This window comes from Galeopterus variegatus, unplaced genomic scaffold (assembly GCF_000696425.1).
Source record: "Galeopterus variegatus unplaced genomic scaffold, G_variegatus-3.0.2 Scaffold1123, whole genome shotgun sequence".
Taxonomy (NCBI): Eukaryota; Metazoa; Chordata; class Mammalia; order Dermoptera; family Cynocephalidae; genus Galeopterus; species Galeopterus variegatus.
In genome coordinates this window covers 369,679-379,890 of record NW_007727234.1, presented here as the reverse complement: position 1 = coordinate 379,890, position 10,212 = coordinate 369,679, and the positions used below count along the sequence as shown (strand labels likewise).

The window sequence follows — 10,212 nt, the reverse complement described above, 5'->3', positions numbered from 1 at the left end:
GAATGAACATATGTCTCGTAATTGAAGAAAAACCATAGTGATAATGCTGGTTCCCATTTATTAAGTATCTATTGGGTGCCAGGCACTATGCTTGAGCTGCTTTTCTAAGTCCATGGCCTGTTATAATACCCAAGTGAGGCAGATATTACCATTTCCACTTCATGGTTAGGAAACTGAATATGGAAAGGCTGAGTCACTTTTCCAAGGCCACACAAGCAGGAAGTAGGGCTTGGAAGGCAGGTCTTTCTAATTCCAAAATGCTTTCCCTTCTCAATAGATTGTTTTCCAGGTTTAAGGCATCAGAGGTCAGCTCTCTATAGAGAAGTGGTCTGTGAATGTGGTTCTTTGAATATGTCTGAAATCCCTGCAAGGTGACCAGAAGAGACATAAGTAACATACATACAGTTGCAATCTAATCAGTCTCCAAATACTGGTGCTGGGAGGTAAGGTGTTAACAGGAGAGTCAAGGCTGCTTAGAATCCAAATAAAGGGGAGCCAAGAAATGAGAGTGAGTCAGGGTTAATCCAGCCATAGGAGGAAGGGGCTCCCTGACCAGCCACCAGGATGGTTCCAGGTCCACATACAATGCAACAAACTCTTATCCTAAAGGCCACTATTCCTCAAAGTCACCGTATTCCTATTACTCTGACTCTTTCCTAATGAGACAGAAACCTTTTGAGAAGAATTCAGTTTTTCAGTTTTTCATGTAACTTTTTTTTTTCTTTTTGGCAGCTGACTAGTAAGGGGATCCAAACCTTCAACCCTGGTGTTATAACTCTCAACATAACCTTTTTTAAGGAGGGAAAAATGTGCTGACCAATTGTCATGAGCTAGCTAGCTGTCATCTAGTGGTGGAACAAATTATAAGTTAATAAGCTGATTTTCTGGTTAGTTAGTTCAAGTTAGTTCCCCTGTGCTGGTTATGGGATTGAATACTTTGCTCTGCAAAGCTGTGGTTATAGTGTTTAATCTGATTTGAGCCCAGTGGTAGACTCCGTTGTGACACTCTAAGAAGCACGCCTTGATCCCTGACTCCTGACCAGAAGATTCCTGAGCTATAAGTCTGTCTGTCTGTCTAGCATGAGCCCAGTGGTAGACTCCGTTGTGACACTCTAAGAAGCATGCCTTGATCCCTGACTCCTGACCAGAAGATTCCTGAGCTATAAGTCTGTCTGTCTGTCTAGCTAGCTATAGCATTTGTGGGGGAAGAGCTAAACCCACATCAGTGGATTCCCAACATAACACTACCTCACCAGATGGCAAAAGGATGTTCCACAGCTTTTTGAAAAGGTGGCAGCAGGGATATGGACGTAGCAGGTGTGGGATGGCAGACAAGGTTGAGGATTGCCTGAAGCATCAGAAGTTGCATAAAAGATGCCTCTGTCGACCTGACCAGAAGGAATTCATAGCAAAGCTGCCAGAGAAGTGCACTTCTGGGTCTTGACTCTAGAGAAGGCTCTTTGGACAGTGGCGGAGATAGCACCAGAGTAGGAGTCACCGAGTCTCCACATGGACGTCAACAGGGCTGAAGGTCACAGCTGCAGGGTGTTGGCTGCTGTTGTTGTTTGGGCCCAGGACAGAAGGGGCGGCTGGCTTGGGGCTCCTGGGCTCTAGCTCCCGCCTCATCCTCATTTTCCTGTAAGGAGATGCACATACATGGTTGAGTCTTTGCCCTTGTATGCTGTGGGGAATGGGCTCTGTGACTATGGTTCTGGCAAGGAGATTAACATAGATCATCATTAAATCACATTGCTTAATTGCAACCACAGAATTTTACAACTGGAAGGGACCTTAGACATCACCTTGTCTGAACCTTCTAGTTTTTGTTTAAGTTAGGTTAGATATTTAATTTTATTTGTTTCTATTAATGAATGACTAAAGTATCAGATTGATGGCTATTTTAAAGACAAAATGGTGATAATTATATTTTTTCCATTCAGATTTGTAGTGTGAGTTTAATTTTGCAGCCTGATTATTCTTGCTAAGTTTATTGCTAGAAATATTTGAATACATTGTTGAGAAGAGAATGTACTTAAAATGTATATCCTGTCTTCCTTTCATATGCTGTAAAATTCAATAACTAACGGTAATCACGAATTCTAATATCTACATGATATTTCATCTTGTTGTGGTAGCATAATTCTTTTTTAAAAAGTTTAAATCCTCAGAAAAGTTGATCAAATAGTACAATTAATACTCAAATACCCTTCACCGTACAATGCACCAATTATTAACAATTTGCCACTTTGCTTTCTTTCCCACCTTCTCTCTCTCTCTCTCCATTTGCACGCACACAGAGTTTTTTTTAAAAGAAATCATGAACCGTTTGTGAGTCAGTTGCAGACATCATGCCACTTTGTGCCTAAATACTCCTAAGAACAAGAGTGTTCTCCAGCATACCCATGATTCAATGATCACACCTTGAGACACTTCCATTTTAAAGATGTCAAAATCAAGGCATGGAGAAGTTAAATAATTTACCCAATTTTGACAGACCAAAGACTGAACCCAGGTCTCTCAATTCTCAGCTCAGGCGTCAGTGTAAACAAGGTGGAGCCTGTGAAGTCTCCATCCAGATAACAGCCTGGAAAAGGGGCTCAGAGCCCCAGCAAGATGGAGAGAAACTTAGGGTACACACTGGGGTTTGATGCCATTCCTGGTTTTGGAAAGACCCAAATGGTAATACCCTAAGGATTTAAAAAAATAACTTCTAATGTCATTATTATTACTATTACATGTAATGGTGGGAGTATTTTCTTTGAAACCAGACCGACTGGGTTTGAATCCCAGCTCTGCCCACTAGGGCTAGCAACTTTGGGCATGTGACTCACTCTTCCAGTGCCTGTTTCCACACCTATAAAATTGGGGATAATAGCAACCTTATGGGGTGGTTGTGAGGATTGAATGACTTAATACATGTAAGGAGCTTAGAACCATGCCCAGCCGATGGTATACGATCTAAATATGTTAGTTACCTTTATAAAAAATATTCATATTATGGGGCCAGCCCGTGGCTCGCTTGGGAGAGTGTGGTGATGATAACACCAAGTCAAGGGCTAAGATCCCCTTACTGGTCATCTTTTAAAATAAAAATTTAAAAAAAAATGTTCTTATAATAATCTTCTTTACTACTCCTCAGAAATAAGAAATACCACCCCCCCCAGCAAAAACAAACAAACTAGCTTACTAACAGTCCCATCATTCAGACAGTGGTTGTTAACACCTTGCTGTGTTAACCTTTACATGTGTATGTAACCCATGTGTATGATCATAATGTACACACTGTTTTGTAAACCTCAACAATATTTTGTAAACAGCTTTCCTCATCAGTAAATACACTTCTACAATACCTTTTTGTTTGTTTATTTGTTTGCTTGTTCTTTTTTGGCAGCTGGCTGGTATGGGATCCAAACCCTTGACCCTGGTGTTATCAGCACCATGCCTTAACAAAGTGAGTTAACCGGCCAGCTCTACAATATCTTTTTTAAAACAATATCTTCCAGGGCCGGCCCGTGGCTCACTCGGTAGAGTGCGGTGCTGATAACACCAAGGCCACAGGTTCGGATCCCATATAGGGATGGCCGGTTTGCTCACTGGCTGAGCGTGGTGCTGACAACACCAAGCCAAGGGTTGAGATCCCCTTACTGGTCATCTTTAAAAAAAAAAAAAAAAAAAAAAAAGATAAAACAATATCTTCCAGGTCTTTCTATGATATGGTTTATTTACAGGATAGACTTTTAATTTTGATTTCTTCTGTGAAAAGAATTTCTTCCCTAGCAAAGTTGTGACTAGAAGGTTATAACACATAAGGTGATAACACATTAAATTTATTCTTTATGTGATCTAATTATATTATTCTATTTACTTTGTTTCTCCTTATTTGGTCCCAGAAAGTGCTTCCAGTATTTATCACCTCAAATACTTATGTGGCCTGCTCCATACAACCAAGCAGAGAGGTTTCTGAGAGAAGAGGACAAAATCATTCCTCTATTTTTTTTTGTTGTTGTTGTTCTTTTTGAGACCGGCCGCACCATGCTCAGTCAGTGAGCGCACCGGCCATCCCTGTATAGGATCCTAACCCACGGTGGGAGCGCTGCCGTGCTCCCAGCACCGCACTCTCCCGAGTGCGCCGCGGGCTTGGCCCAATCATTCCTCTATTATCTGTGAATTACAAACAAGTGTTTACCACGGTGCTCAAGGCCATTATCATTGTCATTATCATTATAATATCTAAAAAATATTTCTCCAAGTACAAAACTATTTGGTTACTGTGAAGTTCCTCCAGCAGAACAGACTTCAAAAAGGACCTGCAAAGGGTTAGAGCATTTGCTAATGGCTCATGGATACTGACCACACGACAGGCACCCACAAATATTAGTTCCCATTCTTTCTGACATCGCTGAAGAGACTGGACAGTTCCAAAGCCCACGGCATCCCATACCTGTTGTACATCTTCAGCAGAATCAGAACCACAGTGAAGATGATAATGACAACCACCACAACGGCAGCAACAATGGCTCCAGAACCTATGGAGAGGAGAGGAGAGGAGGTAGCAAATGTGCAAACTGAAATGCAAACTGGGAGGGGGCCCTACTGTGGCACCTGACATCCCTGCTGTGTCAAGGGAAGGACAAGAGATGGCGGCGTCCTGGGACATTCACTGCTGACCCCAGGACAGAGTCACATCTGGAGTGGCTGTGCAGCCTTACCCCCAGCTGGGCTGGAAGGACCACATCCCCAGCACATTGCCTGACAAAATTCTGCAGTAGGCCAACTCCTTCTCAGCCTCAGCAGGAGCTTCAAATGTCTTCTGTGAAGCAGACAAGCAAAATACCCTCTCCTCTTTTTAATAACACAAAGAAGTAACATATAATTTTTTGTAAATAATTTTGAAAATATAAATACAAGCAAAAAAAGAGGGGGAGGATGAAGACCTCATTACCCCAAGAACCACTGATCATCTACAAATATATACATTCACCGATGTGATCATTATATGCATATTAAATATGTCAATATTTAAAAATAATTTATTAATCTTATGTCTAAAAATCCATCTTAATAAGATATTTGTAAATACAGAAAAATCTGCACTTGATAAAAATGGAACTATGTTCCATATACTGTTTTATTTATTTATTTATTTATTGGTGACTGGCTGGTACAGGGATCATATACTGTTTTATTTATTTATTTATTTATTGGTGACTGGCTGGTACAGGGATCATATACTGTTTTATAACAATATCATAATCATCTTCCCTTGTAATTACATATCTTTCCCCATGATTTTTTTTTCTTGGGGTAGCTGGCTGGTACAGGGATCCGAACCCACGATCTTGGTGTTATAAGGCTGCACTCTAACCAACTGAGCTAACCGGACAGCCCGTCTTCATGACTTTTGATGGCTGCATAGTACCACACTGTTTGGATATACTAGACCTATTCACCAATTCCTTATTGAGAATATTTATGTTGTTTTCAATTTTTCACTGTTAAAAACAAGGCTATGATGAATGTCTCTGTAGCTTAATACAAGTATCTTAGACTCTAATTTCAATATCAGCTCCCAGTCCCAATGTCAAAATCTAAATTTTAGGTTCAAGAACGTCCTTGTCAGAATTGATATTGAAAATATCAAGGACCATAAAAATGTTCATACTTTAAACTGATGTGTTTGATTCTGGGGAATTTATCTTAAGGGAATAATCCTAAATATAGGAAAAGCTGTATGAATGAAAATGTTTGTTACAACATTATTCATACTCTAAAAATGGGAATGGTTAAATAAGGTATGGCAACCTATCCCATGAAATATTATGCAACAAATGATGATTATGAAAACTGGTAACTTGGAAACACGATGACATAAAGAAAAAAGAATAAAATATTATATACGAGTACACACCCAAGCATATGTATATACACATTTTGTTGCAACCATTAAAATACGTGCATACAAAGGTAATGTTGAGCAAAACAAGCCAGACACATGCTACCCTTTCCATTTATATAAATTTCAAAACCAGGTAGGGCTAACCAGGCAGAAGTCAGAATAGTGGGTTCCCTTGGGTGGGTTGGGGACAGTGATTGGGAGGGGCACCAGGACTTCCAGGATACTGGTGGTGGTCTGATTCTTGACGTGAAGACTGGTTACACAGGTGTATTCACTTTGTGAAAAGTCACCCAGCTGTACACTTACGATTAGTGCACTTTTGTAAAAGTACATAATGCCTTTACAAAAGGTTTACTAAAAAAAAAAGTGCAAATATTCATAGGAAGAAAGACTAGAAGGAAAAAAAAGGAGGGGGCAGGGAATCCATCACGGAGTAACTTGGATTTTTTTCCTCCCTGGGGAGTCTAGTGATGAGACTTTCGTTCAGGGTTTTTCAACCTCAGCTGGATAATTCTTTGTTGTGGGGAGCTGCTCAATGCATTGCAGGATGCTTGGTATCATCCCTGGCTTCTACCCACTGGATGCCAACCCCCCCATTACCCCCCAAGGTGACAACTAAAAATGTCACAACATTGCTTAATGACACCTGGTGATAGGGTTGCCAGATAAACAGATACCCATTTAAATTAGAATTTCAGATAAACGACAATTTTTTAGTATAAGTATGTGTCATGCAATGTTTGAGATGTATTTGTACTTACACTAAAAAATTATTCGTTGTTTATCTTAAATTCAAATTTAACTGGGTGTCCTGTATTTTTATTTGCTTAATCTGGTAGCCCTATCTAGGAGAACAAAATAGCCTAGTTGAGAACCACTACTTTTAGTTAAGTGAAAACGGAATTATTCCCATCCAACTGACAGAGTGATTCTCTGTAATCCACATTTCTCTTCAGAACTGTTCTGAGACACACCTCAGCAGGCCTCTGTAGATCTGTCCACCCATCAAGGAGCAGTATAACCCATGGGACCCTGTCTTGAGAGCAACCCCTTCCAGGTCTCCATGGAAGAGACTTGTCCTGCCATTAATCCAGCTGCCTGCCAGAACCACAGCCTGAAGCTGTTCATCACTGGGGGAATTTCTCCCTGTGTGCCAGGAAGCCTGTTCTATATAAAGGTATATACAAAGCTAACTGAAATGGCTGGAATGAACCTAAACTTCTCCTTATACAATCAATTGATTTTCTGAAGAGCTGTCTTTAAATTTTTCATCCTGGGACCCTTTGTTCCTGGCAAATATCTCCCTAGGACTAACTTCCAACCTACATTTGTTTACTCCTTCATAAGTCGATGAGATGTTTTTGCCTTGAAAAAAATAGTATGAAAGTAGCTACCTTTTAAGGTGACCCATTTAGAGACATCTTACAAGGGATTCAAATTTTCATTGCCCTTTAAACCCCAAGATTCCTTGAAGAAAACAACAGTAATAGTGGTAGTAGTAGTAATAATAATAATAATAATACTCATTAGGTACATAGTATGCACCAGAGCCTATTCTAAGCTCTTTACATCGATTATGTCTTTTAGTCCCCACACTGCCTTATGTAGTAGCTTCATTAATATTGCCAGCTTATAGTTGGGGAAACTGAGGCACAGAGCAGTGAAGTCATGTGCTCAGGGTCACACAGTTAGCAAGTGGTAGAACTGGGACTGAGACTCAGGCACTCTGTCTCCAGAGCCCAAGCTCTTGACTCTGTATCAGGAGTTGGCCGTGACACTTGTCCTGCCATCCCTCCCCCAGCCTCCAAGCCAAGTTGACCTTACTCTTATACAGAAAGTCTTCTCCCCTGGTGGTCATGTTCAATGAGAAGAATGTAGTGTCCCCTAAAGGGGTGGCTGTGGTCATCTTGATCCTGGTGAGAATGAAGAAGAAATTTTGTTTAAAACCAGAGTAAACCTTATTATTCCTGTACCATGCTTCTTTTGGTCTTCATCTGGATGACTGTAGAATTTCTAAACACACAGTTTCTCTCGGCGGCAGGTAAATACAAAACCCATTACTAGATACTGTGGACGAATTAAAAAATAATACCTGGCTTTGTTTTTCAAAGCAATTTAAATTCATTCAACAATATTTATTCAACTCCTCTTAACTGTGTTTCATACAAAATGTCTAAATCAATCTTCTAGAAACTATGTGAGGTAACTTACTGTTACCATTTTACTAATGAAACTGAAGCCCCATAAGCTACATGGAACCCCAAGTTTACCTAGTAGAATTTAACCCAGGACATCTACCTCCCATTCTAGTGGGACTTTTTCCACCCAGCAACAATGCCTGAAATGGTGCTCCTGCTTTCAAAAGTTTTACTATCCAAGGAGGGGAAAAAAAAAAAAAAGACAGATGAAAAATAGAAAGATGAGCCATTGGGCTGCAAGGAACAATTTCATGGAAGAGATACATTTGAATAGGCCATAAAAGACAAACATGGCTTGGAGGTAAGAGGAGAGAGGACAAAGGCCAGGTTGCAGAACCTTCGATGGCAAGAGAGTTAATGCATGTTGAGCATCTACCTTGTACCAGGCCCTGTCTCAGGAGCCTTCACACAACACATCACCTCATTTAATCCTCTCAATCATCAAGAAGTGATTATCATCCACATTTTGCTACTGAGCAAGCTGAGGCTCGGAGTGGTTGAGTGATTTGACCAAAGACACACAGCTAAGAAGAGATGGAGCTTGGACTCAAACATGCTCTGAGTATATAATGTATCTTTCTCCTCTGACACCACTAGGAATCAACATTCACAATCCTATAATGTTACACTTGAGGGGTGGGCCAGGAGGTATGCAGTTAATATGTCATGCTACCAGAAAGAAGTACGATATTGAGACCCTCCACCAAGAATTATATTCTAAGCACAATGATATTATAAATAATTGCTCTGAACTATAAGGATCAAGAAAAGAAGGGAAACAAACCAGGTTTTGCTTCACTCTATCAGAGTGGCACTTTCACTACAGCTGCTGACAATCTGGAGACCTGTGAAGAATCTACATAAAGAGAATTATCTAGGCCTACAAGGGTACATCAAAAAGTTCAAGGAAAAATGGAATTAAATATATGCTGTAGTTCTAGATATTTCTTAAACAAATACCAGTCTAGCACCTACTAAACGACCAATGCTGTTCTGGGTGCTGGGCATACACTAGTGAAATGAAAGAGACAAATTCCTTGCCTTGGGTACCTCACATTCTAGTGAGGGAGATGGACTATACATTTGATCGTGTCTTTCTGGGGCTCAAAAACCAATCATTTCCCCTTGCCTCCCATGTTTCTGCATATGGTAGTGAAAGCCCTTCACTGGTTGTTCAGCCTCTGTTTCCAGCCTCTCGGTTACTCACACCAACCTCGGCCAAATTGCTGTGGCAAAAGAACATTCCATCTTCCCCCATTATGCCTCATCTTTGCTGCCTCTGGGCTGGCTGCCTCAGGCTTTAGCCTCCCAAGAGTCCCCGCCTATGGGCTGCAGCTCCCCACTCTCCCAGCTCTGATGGAAACAGGGCTCAGCACCCACCTGAGACATCGACTGGGACCAGGGCATCTGTACCCTACTCCGGCCCTGTTGATCCATATGATGGGTTCTGCCTTCACCTTCTTTGCCCTCCTTTAAATCTAGGGCCCTTCCTGAGCTTCTCCAGCTCTTGTTTGTCCTTCCTCCAGAAGACCAGATCCTCATGACTCCCATGACTCAGGCTCCTGCCAGGAACCCCGTGTGGCTCTGCCTGACCTCCCCACACCTGCCAACCTGTCTTCCTGCCTGGGCTTCCTTTCTCCCAGTTGCCTTAAAGAAGTCCAGATTGTCCATGTCCCACTGCTCCCCAACAAAATGAACACATCCTTCAAGACTCAGCCCAGTCAACCCCTCAGGAAGACTCCCACCCAGACAGAATTCATGACTCTGTCCTCTACCCTCCCACAGCAGCACTCTGAAAAGAAACACCACCACAGCAAGTGCCTCAGTTACTTTGTGTGGCAATTAATGTTGCATGTTCACTGTCAGGTCCTGGAGGGTAGATACTGTTTCTGGTTCTTTGTCGTGTCCTTCTACGTCCTGCAGATAAATGTCTGGGTCTTCCCACCTTTGCCGATGGAAGGACTCGAGTAATTGGATTTCTCCCAGCTTCTTTGCCAGTCTGTAAAAGCAGGTGCTTTTCCCCAGGAGAGCTAAAGGTTAGCAGCAAGATGTGGAGAGAGTTCTTAAGTGCCCAATAAACAAGAGTATTACAGTGGGTATTAGTAAATATTTGCTGAA

General features: G+C 41.4%; 1 protein-coding gene across 1 annotated transcript; it reads right to left on the bottom strand.

The window, feature by feature from the left end:
- Positions 1-1,099: 1,099 nt before the first annotated feature.
- On the bottom strand, positions 1,100-7,804 carry NCMAP (noncompact myelin associated protein). The gene is made up of 3 exons (XM_008574973.1): positions 7,721-7,804; positions 4,442-4,526; positions 1,100-1,636 (listed from the first exon to the last, which is right to left on the bottom strand). Exons 1-3 carry the CDS (start codon positions 7,800-7,802, stop codon positions 1,495-1,497), a joined length of 309 nt encoding a protein of 102 aa, XP_008573195.1. The 5' UTR covers positions 7,803-7,804; the 3' UTR covers positions 1,100-1,494.
- Between the last annotated feature and the right edge of the window lie 2,408 nt (positions 7,805-10,212).